This window comes from Triturus cristatus, chromosome 8 (genome assembly GCF_964204655.1).
Source record: "Triturus cristatus chromosome 8, aTriCri1.1, whole genome shotgun sequence".
NCBI classification, from domain to species: Eukaryota; Metazoa; Chordata; class Amphibia; order Caudata; family Salamandridae; genus Triturus; species Triturus cristatus.
Window position 1 is genome coordinate 41,284,245 of NC_140591.1, and position 20,391 is coordinate 41,304,635.

A 20,391-nucleotide genomic window follows, 5' to 3' on the forward strand; every position below is an offset into this window, starting at 1 on the left:
GCTCCACCAGTGTCCCTACTATCTTATCAATTCCTGCTCGTTCATCCTTCGTTAATCGATTCATTCTGGTGGAATCTTTCTTTCCCATCTCATGGTCATCTAGCGTTATTGCCGACGTTGTGTTCAGCACAAGAGGCTCGGCCGGCGCGGAGGCCGTGAGGACCGAGGCCCCTGTACTGCTTTCGCTCGTGTTCGGGGGTTGTGGGTGTTGCACTACTGACTGGGAGGGTGCATATGGAGGGGGCATGTAAATGATCGGGGGACCTAACAGTAATTCGTCATTCGTTCGCTGCTTGGAGGACAACTCAGGGTAGAGCAAAGAAGGGGTCCTAACAGCGTACTGGCCTGATGTTTCGGGCTCCTGTCTTAGTTTAGTTTCCCTTCTCTCCTTTATTTCTTCTTCTAACTTTCTAGCGGCAAGGTGGGCTGCCTTTCGTAATTCCTTTTCTGCTTTTACTTCTTCCCTCTTTTTCCGTTGCGATGCTTCTTTGCGCCACATGCCGATACTGTCAAGCATAGTAGGCGTCGTCTTATTGCTACGCAGAGCTATTTCTAGCACTTCTATCTTATGGTCGTCGAAGGATCCCATCAGTGGCCACTGACTCTCGGGGTCCTTCTTTGTATATTTATGCCATAGCTTGGTATAAGCTACGGCGACTAGTCCATATTTAGTGAACATGTCCTTATTAGGGGTGCCTTCCAGTGGAGCCGGATGGTTCACCTCTAATAAGCGGTCCGGGCAGAACCAACTACCAATCAGTGGGGAGAAGATAGGCATGACGGGTTTCAACGGGGACAAAAGTCAGCACTACCTATCTTTTCACTGCTTGCAAAGACTAGACAGAATATCTCTATTCTTCGTTATTTGTAAGCAGAGAATACCTCCAAAGAACCAATATCGAACAACTAGTGTTCGGACAATCAATCAATCAATCAATGGGGAGATAAAGATAGGCATGACGGGTTTCAACGGGGACAAAAGTCAGCATTACCTACCCTTCACTATTTGCAAACACTAGACAGAATATTTCTATTCTACGTTATTTGCAAACAGAGAATATCTCAAAGAGCACTATTCTTCAAAACAATCAATGTTCGGACAATCAATCAGTGGGGAGATAAAGATAGGCAATACGGGTTTCAACGGGGACAAAAGTCTGCGTTACCTACCCTTCACTATCTGCAAAGGGGGAGAGAGAGAGTATTTCTACTCCTCCCCGTTTGTAGACAGCGAATATCTCAAAGAGAACAATCAATGAGCACAATCAATGAGCAATACTAGTATTCCAAAGCTTCAGACAATCAATCAATTATTTCGCAATTTGTCGTGTATCACGACCTTACCCGGACCGCGTGGACAGTTTCTCGTCTTCCGCCTCCAGCGCCCGATCGTCCTCTACTCTCCGTATTTGCCGCGGCACTCCTGATGGTTCCCAGTCAGGACCGTAGATCACTCGAGAGAGGTCTGCTCGGAACCAGTGAAGTTCGGATGATCGGCTGCCAGACGAGGGTCTATTGGGCAGGAGCTCTCCCGATCGTTGCAGTCGTTCACTCTGTCGTCAGGACCTCTCCCACTGGATCCACGTGTCGCTGATGGGCCCCACGTTTGGGACGCCAATTATTAAATGGTAGCGGCAGTTTCAGTCGATAACCTTTCAAGTATTTGCCCGGTGGTAATCGCCTCTCATACCACTCGATAATTTACCAATGAAAGAGGCAGGCGCCGGAGACTGGAAGGCAGGAAACAAAGTTTTATTCCGTCGGAGCAGAACACATCAGATCAGACAGCAAGGTATCGTCACGAGGTGCTATAACTGCATCTCTGAGACCTGGTCTCTTATACACCGGTTTATTGCTTTATTACACATAGTACATTCTTGAGATTCCCTTGATGTATGAGAGAACATCCCCTGAAGCCCCGGCTCAGATCCGATCCCACACATAGTTACAGTAGAAGTTCCCACCTTACCCGCAGTAGGAGATGGCTATCGCGCAGCAGGGAATTCTGCCAATTCCCGGGGGTGTGTGCGACCGGCCGGGTCTCAGGGGGTAGGGGCTTTGATCCACTGTAATCCCTTTGATGTGGGGTGTTTCCCTTACAGTAGAGGCAATAAACTGCATCCGCAGGGCTAGGTGATGGCCTGGGACCAGTTCGGACAATGGGGCGCAGAGGAAGGGGGTTATCAAAGGAGCGGCATGACCATGTATGGGATGTCGGTCGGATGTGGTTCCGTAGCAGGGTCGCGCAGAAGGAGAGGGTTTATGGCCCGTGTATGAGAGAGCGGGGGCGGCCGGCGCGCGGGGGGGATGCTTGCAGCGCCAGGGGAAAGCGCTGGCGATCGAGAATGAGCGGGGAGAGAGAGTGGGGTGCCTAAAATGGCGGCCGTGCATTCGCTGTGCGTGGCGCTGGGGAGAGGCAAGATGGCGCAGATAATGTTCAGTTTGCAAGCTAAATTTCCACAACACCATTGGCTTTGAGCTGCTCCCTAGGGTTATTATAGATCAACCTGACCCATTTGAAGAAGCTGGGACCAAATCCCATCTTGCTCATAATACCAAATAAGAAGGGTCATTTCACTGAATCGAACGCCTTATTGGTGTCCAGTGAGGCTACTGCCAATGGAGCCCTAATTCCTTCTGCTGTGGCAATGTTCAATGTGATCGATCTATGTGGCATAAACTTATTCTGGTCTGGGTGTTTCAAATCCTAGATAACCCCTCTCAATCGGTTTGCCAGTAATTTGATGTCCAAATTAAGCAGAAATATCAGCCTGTAGGAGGCCCACCTGTCTGCAGGCTTCCCAACCTTTGGTATAAGGACAATGGTTGCTCTGCACATATGGTCAAGGAGTGCCCCTCTCTGTTGATACAGGCGTTGTTAATGACATAATTTTCAGAGCGGCCTGTCTGATTAAATGGGCCTCATCTTGCTTTCTGTACAGTGATTACCAAGCTACCTGAAATTAACTATTACATAGCATTTGTTATGTGTTAGTATGTTTTGTACAAACCAGAATAATACCACTTTCTATTGCAAAATGTTTGAGTTTAGCATTGTTGCAAAGCATTTAATTTGTGCTAGTTTTATTACAACAAAATAGAAATCTATTAATGCTTTTTTTGCTCAAGCATATAATTAAGTTAGGAAGTAGATTTGAGTGGGTTTTGTGTGTAAATAACTCCACACCCCAACAGTTTGATGCAGTGTTTGGACACATCTTGATAATGACTGCCGTATGACTAGGATCGGGGAATACTGGGCATATCATAACAAAGACTAGCACATGATGGGTATGATAAGTTTTGAGGTATTTGTATAGTGTGACATTAAACAATTAAACTGCCTCTAAATGCATAGTATAATGAATGTGCCGTTGCATTGTTTCCCAGTTGAGGGATCTTGCATTCTAACCTTAAAACAGCGTCTGCCACTTGATGCTCAATGCAGTAGTGCTATTTGTGCTGTTCCTTTTTATGTTTCTGGCCCAAAGTTATTGTGACCCTAAAGCACTGTCTCTTACCACCTGAGCTGTTGCAGTTTATCTCCCACATGTCTTGGAGGGTTGCATCTTGAACCTCACATCAGGCCATACATTTTAGGATATGTTTGGCTTGTGGTTGGAGATGGTTGTGTCAGTGCTGCTGGGTCTCCAGGTTGCCATTCAAATGTAATATGCTGCCCTTTGGTCTTGTATGGTGCTCAGTGTCTGAGGTGTCATAATTTGTAGTTATTTCGTAGATTCATACCTTCTCTCACTAGCTGCTGCTGTTTTTGTGAGGAGCATTAAATAGAGTTGTAGGTTGAGTTGAGAGAAGTCTGTAGTTAGGAATACATTTTCTAGTTGATAGTTTTAGTTGCACTGAATGCACCAGTTGGAAGGTGCTCTCGGTTCTCTTAAAGTTCTAGACATTTCTGTAAGTATTTTGAGTATCGTTTGATGATCTCTAAGCTCCCAATTTCTGGTGCATTGACAGATTTCTTTGTATTGTGTTTCAATAATCTTTAAATACATGCATCAAACATAGTATCAAGTGGGTGATCTACCAAACCAACAAGTCTTCAATTACAGCCTAATGCATACTTACAAAGTGTAATAGTTCTAAATCAGTTACACTAATTGTTTAAAAGGGTACTCTAAAGAAAGACTGTCCGGTATAAAACTAGGCTGTGTTGTGTTTCAGGAAGGCAACATTTCTTAGACATCCATCACCTTAGACAGTATTTTTTATCATCTTCACAGGTGCTCATTAAGTTCAGGGTCATTTCCTGTGCGCTGCATGTGAATTTTTTTGAGCAACACTCCAGTGAGCAGCAGCTTTAAGCAACGTGTTGAGCCTTAATAGTCTAACTAGTGCATGGCTATTCTTCTCCTAACTGATAGCAGGGTAAATACAGAAATTGTTGTCTCTTTAAACACCTTTCAATACGTTTACTGTTATCTCACATTTAAAGTGCTTGTAATCAGCAGGACTACAATTTGTGGATACAAATCAGCTCTGGGATTTCCATACCTGGTACAGACATATCTCATGTAGCTACTTAAAAGCCAAGTATACTGTGTGTCATTTTAAATCTGGCACTGCCAGCACTTGTTTTAACTTGCAAGTCAGCTTGAGTTAGACCTACACATCTTACTTGGATCTGATTAGCAGATCTGGTTGCTTCCTGATTGATCTGTGCATCATATGTATCATATCGAAATCTAATGGCACCTCATATGGTTGACAGCACTTTGTTTGAGACTGGACAGTGTTGAAAGAAATTTGCCATTTCGTCTTAATTACTTATGGTAAGGCTGCGAACAATAAGAACTGCCCTCCCTCTAAACTGTTTGTGTTGAACATAATAAACCCACCATTATTGAACACTTGGCCAATCTCTGTGCATGCAGGAGGAAGCATTAACGCACTGAATTGTGGCAGCCCCTCTAATCACGCTTTTGCATCATATAGACATTGCTTGGCCGCTGTCTTTGTCCGTGAACGTACGGACGTGTATGATGTCCGTACGTTCACGGACAAAGACAGCGGCCCAATTCTCATTTTCCCTCTAGGATTTGTTTTTTGTCCTGAAAATTATTCTGCTGTGTTTTTATTTTGATTGTAACATTATTATTTCCTAAGCTATGAACATGATAAAGTGAAATGTATTAATTAATTGTCTTGCTGTGCCATAGGACTTAAGTCACAACTCACTGACCAAGGCCAACAAGGTCAACACCATTATGTGTTGTTGCATATGTTACTATTCAAATGAATGTGGACTCTGCTACATATTGGGATGTTCTTATTTTCTTGCAGAATGATCAATGAATGCTGATTTGCATTAGAATGATTATTGTCAGTAGTGGTACAGTGAGCTAGTAAGATGGACTGCATTGCAACCTAGAGCAATTACCGGTAGCCAGAATTTATTCAAGTGTTTAAATTTTTTTTACATTTCATCAGAGACATAGTGTACACTTTGCTGCTTATAGATTACGGCATTACAGGTATTTTTGTATCCACAGAGAGGAGATTCCTGAACACATAATAAGATGAAGAGTAATGAAGAAAATATGATAAAACTGGAAAGCTATCTGATACTTGAGAAGAACCAGAAATGCCAAACAGCAATTCAAAATAGAACAACTCCTTAGGAGACAGAGAATCTTGTACATGAACAGACATATCCTGTAAGTGTAAGAACATCGAGTGCAATCCAGCGGCTTCAAGAGTCTGAGGGCATCCATGGTGCAGTTCCCAAAACATCCAAATAAATTAAAATCACAAAAATTACACAGACAGAACACATCAACAATTAAAACATGCTAGATATCACCCTTTATCTTAGATAATTATCAGGTAGTTATAAAACGTGCTCCCCTCACTAATAAGACAATATCAATGCTGTGGTGTCAGTCCATCATAAATGCTGTTTTGGCTGGACCTTACAATCCGTAGAACGAGGTATGCAAACATAGGTATACCAAACATGAATCGTGAAGCAGACATCTGAAAGTTAAAAGATACAAGTGTTGGGCTACTTGCAATGCAGAACATTATTCTAGAACACAACGACTTGGTATTGAGTTTTGTTCTGTGTGTGTTTGTGTCATTGATATTGTCCAAGAAGCAGACTATTTGGATAAGCTGTGCGTTTCATTATTTGCACACATCCTAGAAAGTTCTTAACACACGGCTCCTGATAGATAGACCATAGATATGTTATCAGTCCTGCAAGAACAGATATACTGCAAATACCTAGTGAATAATCAATTATAGTTAGTGGTTCAGGAACCACAATGGTTAGTCAGCAAACACATTAACATGATTTAAGCCAAAATATAACCAACACTTAGACTCCAAACCCCAAAGAAAAAAAACCATACACATAACGTAAGACGAGCTTTGGGTTCTCCTCGGTACTGTAGCAGCAGCACCAACCATGCACAGGGTAAAATGTATGAGGATAGATTGAATGTGGCAATAGGGTTCATCAGTCATCACAACTAAGAGTTCATTAACAAACAAAAGAAATAACATAAAGTTTCTGTGTTTGTGAGAAGAGGTTTAATCACTCATCCCTACACTGCCACCAGTAACAACTCAGGAAAAAACTTATTTAGGTGTAATGAATGTAAGATGACTTTTAATGAGTCATTAGCTCTGAGGGGCAAATATCAAATGCATACAGCAGAACGTACAGGCAGTGAAAATGGAAAGAGCTTTACTGCCTCACCAAACCTAAAGATCCATCAACGAACACGCACAGAAAAACCTTACACCTGCAGTGAATGTGGAAAGAGCTTTACTTTCTCAGGAAAACTAAAGATCTATCAGCAAACACAAACCGGGGAAAAAGCATATCCTTGCAGGGAATGTAGCAAACACTTTACTTATTTACCAACACTAAAGGCCCATCAGCAAAAACACACAGGGGGAAAAAAATACACATGCATTGAATGTGGAAAAAACTTTGATGAAGCATTACATGTAGCCACTCATCTGCGAAGGCATACAGGGGTAAAGACATACACATGCCAAGAATGTGGAAACAGCTTTAATAGATCCTCAAATCTAAAGAGTCATCACCTAACACATACAGGAGAAAAACCATACACTTGCAGTGAATGTGGAAAGAGCTTTAGTAGATCTTCGTCTTTAACCTCTTCAGCGCTCATGACGTTGGCCGCCGCTCCTCCCACGCTGCGCTGATTCCCCGCCTGTGCGGGCGATTAGCGCAGTGGGCGGAGTCATGACGGAACCACTCCGTCATGAGCACAGCTCAACCGTGGCTCATGACGGAGTGGCTCCGTCATGAGCACAGCGCCACCGCGCTGCCCCCAAACCCCCCCAGCGCTGCGGCGGAATTCCTACCGCAGCCAAGGGGTTAAAGAGCGACCATCAGACACACAAGGGGGAAAAACCATACGCATGCAATGAATGTGGAAAGCACTTTACTGAAGCATCAGCACTATCCTTCCATCTACAATGGCATACAGGAGAAGAAGCATTCACATGCAGTGAATGTGGAAAGAGCTATCCTCACGCATCGGCACTAACCTACCATCAGCGCAGTCATACAGGAGAAAAACCATACACATGTAGTGAATGTGGAAAGAGCTTTACTCTAGCATGGGGACTAACCCGCCATCTGAGAGGGCATACAGGAGAAAAACCATATACTTGCAGTGAATGTGGAAAGAGGTTTAGAGCATCTACTCATCTAAAGGTCCACCAGCGAACACACACAGAGGAAAAACCATACACATGCAGTGAATGTGGAAAGCGCTTTACTGAATTATCAGCAGTAACCATCCATCTGCAATGGCATACAGGAGAAAAAGCATACACATGCAGTGAATGTGGAAAGACCTTTACTCAAACAGCACACCTAGCCACTCATCTGCGAATGCATACAGGAGAAAAACCATACACATGTAGTGAATGTGGAAAGAGCTTTACTCAAGCTGCACACCTAGCCACCCATGTGCGAAAGCATACAGGAGAAAAGCCATACACATGCAGTGAAAGTGGAAAGAGCTTTAGTAGATCTACACATCTAAGGAGTCACCAGCGAACTCACACAGGGGAAAAACCATACACATGCAGTGAATGTGGAATAAGCTTTGCTCATTTAACAAGTCTAAAGATCCACCAGCGTAAGCACCTGACAAAAACCATGCACATGGATGAATGTGGAAATGTTTTCACTTAAGCACCCACCCTTACCATCCATCTGCAAATTAATGTAGCAGAGAAACCATACACTTGAAGTGAATGTGGAAAAAGCTTGGGTAAATCCACACATCCAAAGAGCCGCCATTTAACACACAGGGGAACAACTTTACTCGGAGAATGTGAAAGAGCTTTACTCAAGCATCAGATCTAGCCATCCATCTGCAATGGCATATAGACGAAAAACATGCAAATGCAGTGAATGTTGAAAGAGCTTTAGTAAATCCAATCAGCTAAAGAGTCAGCAGCTAACACACAATTTGTGAAAAAAAACCACACACATGCGGTGGATGTGCAAAGAGATTTACTCAAGCATCAGTCCCAACTAGCCATCTGTGAAGGCCTACAGAAGAAAAACTATTCAAATGCAAGGAAGGTGGAATGGGCTTTGCTACCTCAACATACCTAAAATGCCACCAGCAATCACACATAGGAAAAACAACATAAAATATCTGGGCTGTTTCAGTTGTATATAAACTGTAAGACTCCTCCTGTAGATGTAGTAAATGAATGAATTGCTTTTATGATGTATTATGCATATTGGTCAATTAATGAACACACAAAAAGGAAATAACATTCTGGATGGATGTGATAAGTGCTTCCATGCTTATTTGCAATTACATGTGCATCAGCAAATGCACACACGAAAACTCATACATAAGCATCTAATACGATGATTTTCAGTCTGTCATGAAATTATAAGTCGTTTCAGCAACCCGTCCAAGAAAATAATTTTGGCTACAGTAAACGTGGGAGGGCTTCATTCGCCTTTCACTGTTTTATGAAGAAACAGTGTCTAGACCTTGTGGATGTAAGGTAAGATTCAATTATTGTGCTTTATAGCTTTGGGAAAACACAATCATATGTTGAAACTACCCTCCCACTGTGGAAGTTGCCTTGCGCATGCTGTAAGGAGAGATAGCTCTTTGGCTGTATTACTCGGCATATTGGTAACCTTAAACTTTGTTGTTCATGGGGCACATTTTTCTATTCCATTCATGTACGTAGGGATGGTGGAGGCCTTAATGAATTATGTAAACATTTAGGTCCAGGTATATTTTAATGTACACATTCATCATGGGGTTCTGATGACAATATAAACAACAAGTCCAAAGGGCATATGGTTAGTAAATATGAGCAGATCCCTTAGATGGGAATGTAGGATCATGTCATAAATGTTAGTCAGTTTGTATTTTTTATATTACATGATTATTTTATGGCACTTGGGTTGAATAGTATATCGTTTTTCAAATGGGAATGTTTACTAAAAACTGTGAGTGAAGGCTGTATAATTGTGAGATTGTTAATCACGTTCTCCATCTGTATTTTTATCATTGGAATATTCAATCAACAAAAACAATAGTAAAGCTCTGCAGATTGGTTTGAGGCTATTGACTTGCTGATGAAACCCATATTTGAAAGGGACCCATGAAATGCCTACAGAACCCCATGAGGCAGTATAAGAGCATATTACAGGATTACCCACTATGTGATGTTTCTTTATTCATGTATGATCTTATGTCATTGCTCAGATCTGGCAAATATATATACTTGTAAATGGAACAGTATAGTGTGCTAAGGATAGGATACATCAATCTTTTTTATGTATGTTTTTCTTCTTGTTTTTGAAATAGTTATTATAATGTGTAGGATGGCCGGAGGACACCATCTTACAGAAACTTTTCAAGTCTTGGACTTTCTTTTAACAATCATTTGAATGAGGTCTGTCAGTTTCTATTGAAAAAGAACCACAATTACAATACCTGCAATGCGCTAATGCATATTCAATGAAATCCTGCCATGCACCATCCACATGACATTGATTCAGCTGCCTATCCTTATGCTGTCCTACTATTTATATTTGGTAGAAAAAAAAATCAGAATGCATTTTGTATCTTTAAAAAAATGTTTGATTTCACTTATTATTGGTGATCTTGTCATATCAGTAGACAACGACCCCGTTTAGAACACGTTTCTTTTCTTCTTTGTGTACAGATTACTGTTAAGCATAGATATTGTCTTCCTGCTTTGTTGGGAATATTGCTGAAAGGATTTCATGCTAATACGTTTTTCCCTCTTAAACAGCACTCTGGCACAAGAAGTGTCTCAGGGACATACATGCATTTCTTTTATTTCTGATAAACTCCAGGAGAAGCAGTATGTGCTTGCCAGGTTCAAAAGATTGGACTGTACCATACCCAAGTTGGATGGGGGATGTAAATTAGGCTTCTTTTTAGAAACGCAGAACATGCTATGGAAAGCTGTAGATAACTTATACCACTTCCTAAGCATTCTCCTTTCCTTGAAAATCACTAAACTAAATATGGAAGCATGCATCATTCACACAATGATCTTACATGCTAACTTGATACCATCTACTCTCAGTTGACATTGATTGGTATGCCGCTAATGAGGGTCCAGCATGGAGATCTTTCTAACTGTTTGCCACACTGGAGAGCTTTACTATCTATGGAAGGTGGCTCTGTGGAAGGCCCAACAAAAGTTACAAATACTTATTTATTTGAAAAGTTTTATATTGCACTGGCTAGACCCGGAGGTATCAGACCGCTTTACATGAGGACGAGCATTGTTTCAGAGCATAGTTACCACTTACATAGTTACAAGTTATACAGTTTCAGAGCATAGTTACAAGTTGCTGGAGCGTAGTTACAAGTGTTAAAAACATATACATAAGGGAAAAAGCAGGCAAGGGCAATGATTCAGGGGAGAGAGGATAGGAGCAGGGGAGGTAGACAAAGAATGAAAGAGGTGGGAGGGAGAAGGAGACACAAACGGGAGACGAGGAAAAATAGTGTCCAATGTCCGGAGTGCTGTGATCCCAGTGGGAATGTCACTCCCACACCTCCGCTGTGTGTGGCTCCCTTTACGCTGTTGACTCTCTCAGAGGGGTCTCTGAAACTCCAGGGCATAATTACTGGGTCCTTCCCCAACAAGGGGCGAGGGAGTGCTTTGGCAAGGGGCGCCATTCTCACACCACCACTGTGTGTGGCTCCATTAAGAAAAATATGATGGCATGAGTATGAGGTAAAGGTTCCACCAGAACGGGGATGCACAAGTGAGCGCTTTGTCCACATCATATGCAGTGCCCAGGAAATGTCGGGTTCAGCAGTAGTCTGATATTTTTATATGCACTGAAAAGGTTGCAGTGGGGATTCTCCTCTTCCTGGCATCATCAAAATGACAAAGATGGTGATTTCCAGGGGTGGAGGGGGAGGGGAGTATTTTCATCTCTGGGTACAATCAGGCAGTGTCTTTCTGGCTGTAGTCAATTCTTTAAAAAAAAAATGGAGTTAGAGTGGGCATTGTTTTAAATGCAGGCAGAAAAGGCCTAGGCATGTCTCTTCTCATGGAGGCTAAAGAAATCTATAACAGGTGTTGTATGGCTTAATATTCTGTTCCCATGATTACGGCAGCCATCTTCTCCTTTCTGCGCAGCTTTATATGGTAACGTCTCAATGCACTGTGAATTGTTCCCTTTATATCACAAAAGGCAGGCAAATGACCAAAAAGTCAAGGTACACCTTTGCAATATAACCTTTTCGATTTACTCTTCACCCTGTGTTCCTGGTCCCTCTCTCTTGAAATAAATGTAAAATGTGTATATGCCAGGGGCACTGGTAGGCCATGTCAAGATGCAGGCAATCATTAACAAGCGTTGGCATAGCCAATAGGTCTCGCCTTTGGGACCTTATGTGTTTAGCCAGAACTTTAGGCTATATTGTAGAGCATTGTGGCTGCCGTGCATTATGTTGAAAAGTTATAATAAAAAGTGTTAAGCATCTTTGTTACCTTTATACAAACGTAGACGACGTTACTTTCTTTTTGTTTCATTGTATTTGTTTGATTATAAAGATTTGTTATATAGCCAATATTTCATGGTTAGAAGACTTTTGTTTTTACTGAATTATGGCTTTTGAAACTAATGCTAAATGTTAAATAGTCTTAATCATGTAATTATTAAAACGGAATGTATGTTGATGCATAGACTGTAATATGTTGTGTATGTTGAAAGTGGGTGTGAATTTCGAGTTGGGAAATCTTCAGTTAGTCATCAGCAAAGTTCATAAGTAGCAAATTACAGTCAGCAGCTTTGCATTGTATGATTTCTCATGCTGTATTCTTGTGTATTAGCTTTTGGCAAAACTATTTAGCTATAACCAAAGCCTGATGGGTTGCAGTGGGGGTTGCCAGAGAGCTGCTGCCCACTCTGCTCTAAGCTTCTAAGGCCAGAGTCTAAATTCCACCTCCACCTCCATCCTACAGCTGATATGTTTAAAACACCAAACAATGGAATACCTAAATAGTTTTAGGCCAGGGAGGGTGCTTTGTGTGACCGTGGAGCTGACCGGTATATGGGATGCCTGAAGCCAGTTCTGCTGCGGTCGTTCATTCCAGCTGCGAGGTCTAAAGGTGAGATGAGGACCTTTCGATAACTTCATTCTGCTGCAGTACACCTTCATGTGGGTTCCGGCAGAGGATGGGCCATTATTAAGTAGCACTCTGGCAGAGGCCTACGCTGGTTACTGCCTGATTGGACCTGGAAGAGCTCGTGGATGGACTGCACTGGCCTCCTGGGCAGTGACACAGGCCACCACCATCTGGCCTACATCAACATGTCCAGTTGAAGATGGGAGACAAAGTGCATGAGAAGACCGCAGCCACAAGGAATCGAGGGAGGACCCGGTTATCACTCGGGCCTACTTTGTCAAAGTAAGGTGTGGCGTAACAATTCCAGCATGCTCATTGAGAGCCCCAATTCATGCTGCATATCACAAAACAAGATTCTGAACTCTGCGGATTTGCAGCTGTCTACCTCTCACAGGTGCTAATGAGTAAATTTATTTACTTTACATGACAGAGTAACAGCGCATTTTTGGCAAGTGTCCACAGCGCTGGGGCTCGGGTAGGAGGACCGGCTGTGGGCTGCAGGGTTTATAACAAGCCTAGGCAAAAGCAAAGTTGAACTGCTGAACTTAATGTTGCAACACTCTTAGGGGTTGTGTTTATCAACAATACCAACTAAGAGACTCAAAGCCTGATTATGGGTGGGTTGGTTAATTCTGACCTTTTTGTGAACCGTTGATTATGCACTTATTGGAATTACGAGTTAAAAGCTATTTAACTTATCAGGTGTGTTAAATACCTCACAAGAAGCTTCCCAACATACCAGATCTTCTCACTCACAGTAGGGTCACAGCCAGGCATCCAAACCCCAAACAACTCAACCTTGCAATGTGGCTCCTGAAGTCTTAGAGTTTGGATAGCTGCAATTGCCTCCAGAATATATGGACATTTTAAAAGAGACAAGACACCCAAACACAAGAGCCTGTTGTGCTGCCAAATGGAAACATTTTGTGCACCCATTTAAAAAAATAAAATATTGCCATTTCAACAAGCATGATAATATGTACAGTATACCAAAACATTTGACAGTTATAGTACATTGGAATTTTAACCCAACCATAGCAAAAGCAATGTTATAACACATCAAATATCCGCAAACTTCATGTACCATTATAGAAAGACAATTTGCCAAAATGACTAACAAGAACTCCCAAGCTTCCAATCGTCCACTGGTCAATACATTGAGGAGAACTTTCATGTGCATCCATAAGCCTACCATACTTCAAACATAATTTGGGTGTCCAGTGTCCCACCCATGTCAATAGGCCCTTCCTATCTCAGACCAGCACATTGCCGGATTTGGTGCATCCATCATGGCATTTCAACCTACAAAGGTTCCGATAGAACTTGCATCATGACTCCACAAGAAAGCAGATCATATGCCACCTTCTCATCCCTAGGTGTCTGTTGCATGTGTGTTTCCTCATCTCGCCCATTCCAGTAGATCTCTCTTCCAGTCCCCATGCAGGGAGGGCTAGCACTTAGCCAACTAATAGCAATACATCTCTTAGCCAAGACAATACCCAGGACTGTAAATCATCTACTCACTTTCTTCTTAGCATTATCGGGGAGTAAGTCCAGCAGACACTGCCGAATCATGCAAAGGACATCCCACCCCAGTATCTCCATCCAGTAGGTCATTATAACTGGACAGTGCCACACTACTTGGAAGAAATCCTCCACAGCACTACTGCATTTAGCGCAGTCTCTTAGGGGGAGGTATACTATTGTCCAGTCCAGCATATAGACCCTTGCGTTTCTACAATACAACAAATAGTATACTACCTGCTACACCTTCAAAAGTTATGCTTGGCATACACTTCCATACGACTGCATCTTGCAGTAATTGCAGCTTATGTCCAAAACCACAAGCAACTGTCACTTTTCTGTATACCAGTCATCAAAAGTTTTATGTAATGCTTGAAAAGAATAATTCCACCACGTTTACCGACATTCCCTTTATGGAACTGGAACTTAAACGTTGTTCTTACACAGCTAATATCCACACCTTTTGAACCAGTGCATTCATGTCCGCTGCAGTCGCTCTCTTGGAAGGTAGCTTTCCTTATTGCAATAACTTCCCTAAGAAGAGTAAGTGAAATTCATGTTCTAACCTTGGGAAAGCCTTACTTTCTGTTTTTCTAGGATTAGGTTCCCAAAGTTTCTCCCAAGGGTCATCTCTCCATTCCACTAAAACCAAAAACGTAACTTACCAGTCTTCTGTCCTCAGCCAAAGACCGTAGCAGAGAGTGCTCTTTGTGCACGTGATGTACAAAGAGCACTTATGTATTACATAGAAAGCCATACATAGGAGACATAGAATTCTCGCACAGCTTAATCGTAGGAAGGTACACATCGTTTTTCTGCAAGAATCCCATCTCGCGCATGCAGAAGCCCATAAATAACAGAAGAAATGGAGGGGACAGTTATTTTAAATAGCCTACTCCGCATTTTCTCGGGGGGGGGGGCCGTGATATGGATAAGAAGTGGTACCCCCTTTGCACTATTGGAACAGAGAATAGATTCAAATGGTAGATATGTGCTACTACATGGTGTGTAGATGGGAAACACATAGTTTTGGGAAGTGTTTACTCCCTGAATTCAGAACAGGAGAAATTTCTAGATATTCTCTCCATGGCACTGTCGGGATGGGATGGGTACCCCTGGGTCTAAGGGGGTATTTCAGTGCGGTACCAGACATAGGGCTGGATAGGTCAAACCCCCCACTCCAATGCACCCGGCAGACGCTTAAGGGATGGGCAGAGGGCTGGAAAATACGGGATGCATGGCGCATGAAACATCCTGCAAGCAAAGAATACTCCTTTTATTCGCCGCCACACGGGTTACAGACTCGTATCGACAATCTCCTGTTCTTTACCTCTCATTGCACATGAATCTGATACCAAGTATCTGGGTAAAACCCTATCGTATCACAACTCCCTCGAAGTTACATTACTGTGGGGGAAGATTCCCGTGCCAATCCCTACCTGGAAATTGCAGCCTTCACTGTTGGAAGACTCAGTATTTCACAGCTCCCTCTCTACAGCGATTGTTAATTATTTTGCAGAAAATTATGGTACGGCTAGCACGCGGCAAGTGGAATAGGACGAATTTAAAACGGTAATACGAGGAGTGGCAATTAGTGCATGAGGGGGACTCACTTTGTTATAGTTGAAAGGCTAGCGGAAGTTGAGAACTCTTGGAAGAACTCTGAGTATTCGATTATCCTTTATACACACAAAATCAGCATGGAGAAGCAGAGTGGAGGATTTTCAAAGACACGCCGGTGCAGCTCCCCATTCTTGAGATTACTACTTCGGAAGGCACCGCTGTACACATCCAATCAGAGCTAAATGTGGCCTTTAAACATTATTATAAAACATTGTATCCGGCGCCGGTGGAACCTTGTGGAACTGATTATGAAACATTTTTGGGGGAACTCCGGTTCCCGGAGTTATTGGCAGACCACAAAAAAGAATTAGAGAGACCAATAATGGAAGGGGAAATAAGGGCAGCAATTAGGCCCTACCTCGAAGAAAAAAAACCAGGACTAGATGGGCTACGAATAGAGTTTTACGCGGCATACTCAACATTACTAGTCCCCCATTTGCAGGGGCTGTATCAAGCCTCCTTTAGAATCTGCCTCATTTCCTCTTGCAAGCAATAGTGGTCTCGCTGCCAAAGCTGGGCAGGGATAGTAAGGCATAGCGGGATACCGACCCCTTTCATTGTTAAACACGGATTATAAAATCTTAAGTAAACTGTTAGCAAATAGACTCCAACAGTTTATACCACAACTAATACACATGGACCAGTGCGGGTTTGTAGCGGGAAGATGCACAGCTGTTCATATTAGAAGATTGCATCAGATTATGACGTGCTCAACCACAGCTATTAATACACAGGAATGCGTATCCTTGGACCTACGCCAAGCTTTTGACTCACTCCACTGGAGCTATATGCTTCGATCTCTCCCAAGGTTTGGTGTTCCGGAAGAGTATATGAAATGGGTGGCTCTAATATATACAAACCCTATGGTGCGTGCACGGACAGGGGTTCATATTTCACAACAATACGCAGTAGCAAGGGGTACTCGACCAGGGTGGCTGCTCTCACCTTTGATATTCATACTTGCCCTTGAACCGCTGGTTGTTAAAATCCGCACCATGGCGGAACACCAAGGTATACGGTTGGGAAATGACACGCACATTATCTCGGCATACTCGGACGATTTAATATTATACTTTGAACATCTTAGAAGCGATCATGAACCAATCCCTACAATATTTAACACTTTTCAATCGCTATCAGGGCTCTCTATAAATGACACTAAGTCTTATGCGTACTTATTTACTGATACTATGTAGCCTGATCCATTACAATTCGGCTGCTGGACGTTTCCGACATTGGAATCCACTTTTAGATATTTTGGCATTCAAATATACAGAGAGGCGGGAGACCTGTTAGACGGCAACCTGTGCCGGGCAATTACAGCGATATAAATGCAAATACAATTCTGGACGTCCCTGCCACGGTCTGTGGTGGGCATGGTAGCTATTGCCAAAATGGGAATGCTCCCCAAACTGCTTTATTACTTCACGAATCTACCACTCATGATCCCGATGCAAGTATTTAAAACTCTGGATACTTTGCTGGTGGAACTAATATGGGGAACGCGGTGCCAGCGGATAGGACTGGCAAAACTGCAGTTAGATGCAAAACACGGGGGGATGGGAGTACCAGACTTCAGAGCATACTGTTACACAGGTCAACTACATTGGCTGGCATACTGGATTGCGGGGTGCACCCTGCAAGAGATTACCATGACTCTGTAGGAATGGGATAGGGGGATACTTCACAAGCTTCCACTACCACACAGTAGGCTCCCATTAATTGCTCCTCCACTGCTAAAAGTAGCATTGTTATACTGGAAGACGGCACTGCGATATACAAAAGGACAGACTCTATTTGCCCCTAATATTCCACTATTAGGACTCCCTTTACCGTTAGGGACAGTAACACTTAAGCGTATATCCACCTGAGTAAAAGCAGGCATAGACACGGTGGGAATGTTATTCACAGATCACACGTTGATGAATCATGACACATATGTGAGGGAACAGGGAGTACCCAATACATTATTTCTTCATGCGAATATAACAAGATATGTTCGGCACACATAGGCACCTGGAGGGGCGGAACCCCCGACACATGCAATATTTGATGGGTAAGGGCAGTCATTTGACTAAATGGTTACATCGCGGGATCTGAACATGTGCTGCAGTATCACTACAAACACTCCGCGATAAATGGAATATTGACATAGGCCGTGAATTGACGGAGAAAGAATGGAGAATTTGAATGGAATATCCGAGGAAGGTATCACGAAATCCTAAGTTTAAATTCATTCAGCTTATGATTGTACATCACGCTTACCTGACCCCCCACAGATTAAGTATGATGTTTCCAGACATAACTGACGTATGCCCCCGATGTCAAGACTCAAATGCAAACTTATTACATATGCTATGGGCTTGTCCACGGCTGACACATTACTGGGGAACAGTACACACGATATTAAATGAGGTAGCCCCAGGGAGGGAAGGACAAGATAGTTTGAGTACTACATAGTAGGAATAACCGCTAGAGCCAAATGGGAGTCCCACACATAGATTTGCCAATTTGGCATTGATCCTCGCCAAACGCACAATAACCATGAGGTGGAAAGCGGCAAAAGCACAGTTGATGCTAGATTGGTACAATGAAGTGGTCAGACGGGGTAAAGCTCAAAGTGCAGAGTTATAAAGGGAAGAACGTTGAGGGCTGCGGAAATGAAATGGAATATGATTTTGGAGGAACTTTTAGCCAAAGAAGTATAGTCACTGTAGAAGGGGCAACATTAGACTGTTAAGGATGCCAACAAAAAGTGGGCGATGCAGAGACCTGGACCTTGCAATGCTATATAATATGTACCAATTGCTGGACTTGTGCCACGAAATACAACTTTTAAGTATCGTTATGCTGACTATCAACCTGAATATGTAAAGGCAAAACTGAGTCTATGGGGTGCGAGGGGTAGGGAAATATAGTTAGATTGGGTCAAGATTGAGAGGGACGAAATGAGTGGTGTAACCCGTTACAGCACCTATATTGTGTTATACGCATAGAAGTAACGACATTTCGGTGGTCACTACAATTCAATGGAAGTATACATGTTAAATCTGTAAGATAGTACCACTGGCAATTCATTGACAATAGTACCACTGTTTTTTTTATGTCGAGATCTAATATATGGTATATTAATGGCGGTTTACATAATGTATACCATTTACGGAAGAAGTTGTGATAATACGAAAATCAATAAAATATGTTATAAAAACAATGTACTACATACAAAGGAAGACACAACAGCTTTTTGTATCTTTCTCAAATCCAAGGAAAGTTAAAACCATTCCTGTAGCAGGAATTGCAAGATGGATTGTAAAATGTGTCCAAATTTGTTATGTAAAGGCCAAAAGACTTTTACCAACCATTCCAAGAGCTCACTCTACAAGAAAGAAAGGTGCTTCAATGGCTTTCGTAGGAATCATCCCCATAGTAGGCATTTGTAAAGTTGGCTACCTTGTCAAATCAACACTCATTGACAAAACACCAGTGTGTGGATGTTCACACCAGACAGCAGTCTCTTGTAGGACAAACAGTCTGACTAACATTATTTCAAACATCTGTACCATCTAATGCCCAGAGCCCCCGCAAGAGGAGTACTGCTTTACAGTCCATGCATAGCATGTGTATGGGCAGCCAACACATGCTACAAATGGAGTATGTTACCATGTAAGCCTCTATTCATAGCGTGTAGTGCTGCTGAATCACATACGCCCTCCCGCATTGCCAGCAGGTATGAGATGGTGTCAGATTTACACATAACAAACATTGTATATGCATAAAACCATGTACACATTTCCTCTTGTTACACCCGCGTTCAGCAGCAATTGCTATCTTCGATAGCCCCAGTCTCAATCGCTAACACAGAAGGGAAAAATTGCCTAAATAAGATTAGCCACAAATTTCCTTATTTTCATTTACTACCTTATAAAATACCAGAGCCGCCATTTTTAAACCCTGATAAAGATAATTGGTCTTTGATAACACTTCCTTCCCAAATTCTGTTTCTGTCCGACTTGTACATTTTGCCACTTTCTCCTATGGGCTCTATACTTCTTTAAAGTACAGTAATACTTGTTCAATATTCTTAAAACATTCAGCAGGTTCAGCCATCTCTTTCACACTGTAGATGACTCTCACCACTTACATCATTTTAAAGGGATGGAGCTCGTAAAGTATGTTTCATATGAACGTTTCATAATAATCCGAACCCATCCAGAAGACATTCATGATTCAATTTAATGAAGTTGTTAATTTCATACCCATCACAATGGTCACACCATGCCTTTAGGCACACTTTTGTGGATGTTGATATCACAGACTGAAGAGTGCAAGACACCTTTTTACGGTTGTATCTGTTTACTTACAACTGCATTTTTAATGAGATATTTATTCTGTCTTGAGTAGAAGAGATATGGAAAACTTGGCAAAGGGTACATAGAACTTCCAAAGTCGCGCGAGCGGCTTCATTCACCCCTGGCACCTGTCTTTGCTGATGAAACAATCATCAACTTGCCTCATAACTACCCTCCTCAATACCATTGATGTAAATGCCCCTAAATGGGCATTGGATAAGACTGA

At 42.4% G+C, this 20,391-nt stretch overlaps 2 protein-coding genes across 4 annotated transcripts in view; both read left to right on the forward strand.

The window, feature by feature from the left end:
- The window catches only part of LOC146799922 (uncharacterized), a 96,841-nt gene that overhangs the window by 51,220 nt on the left and 25,230 nt on the right, over window positions 1–20,391 (forward strand). The window contains exon 6 of one of the 3 annotated variants that reach the window (XR_014967601.1): window positions 5,511–5,621. The exons of the other annotated variants lie outside the window; for them this stretch is intronic. The gene's annotated coding sequence lies outside the window, so the exon portion shown is untranslated. Of the gene's footprint in view, window positions 1–5,510; window positions 5,622–20,391 lie in introns of those variants that run through there. 3 annotated transcript variants of the gene reach the window in all.
- On the forward strand, window positions 5,691–7,321 carry LOC146799923 (uncharacterized). Its single transcript, XM_085620881.1, has one exon. The coding sequence runs from the start codon at window positions 6,625–6,627 to the stop codon at window positions 7,195–7,197; it is 573 nt and encodes a 190-aa protein (XP_085477007.1). The 5' UTR covers window positions 5,691–6,624; the 3' UTR covers window positions 7,198–7,321.

Bases quoted from the DNA above. Each gene is read 5' to 3' on its own strand.
- LOC146799923 (XM_085620881.1), top strand. From the start codon at position 6,625: ATGACTTTTAATGAGTCATTAGCTCTGAGGGGCAAATATCAAATGCAT.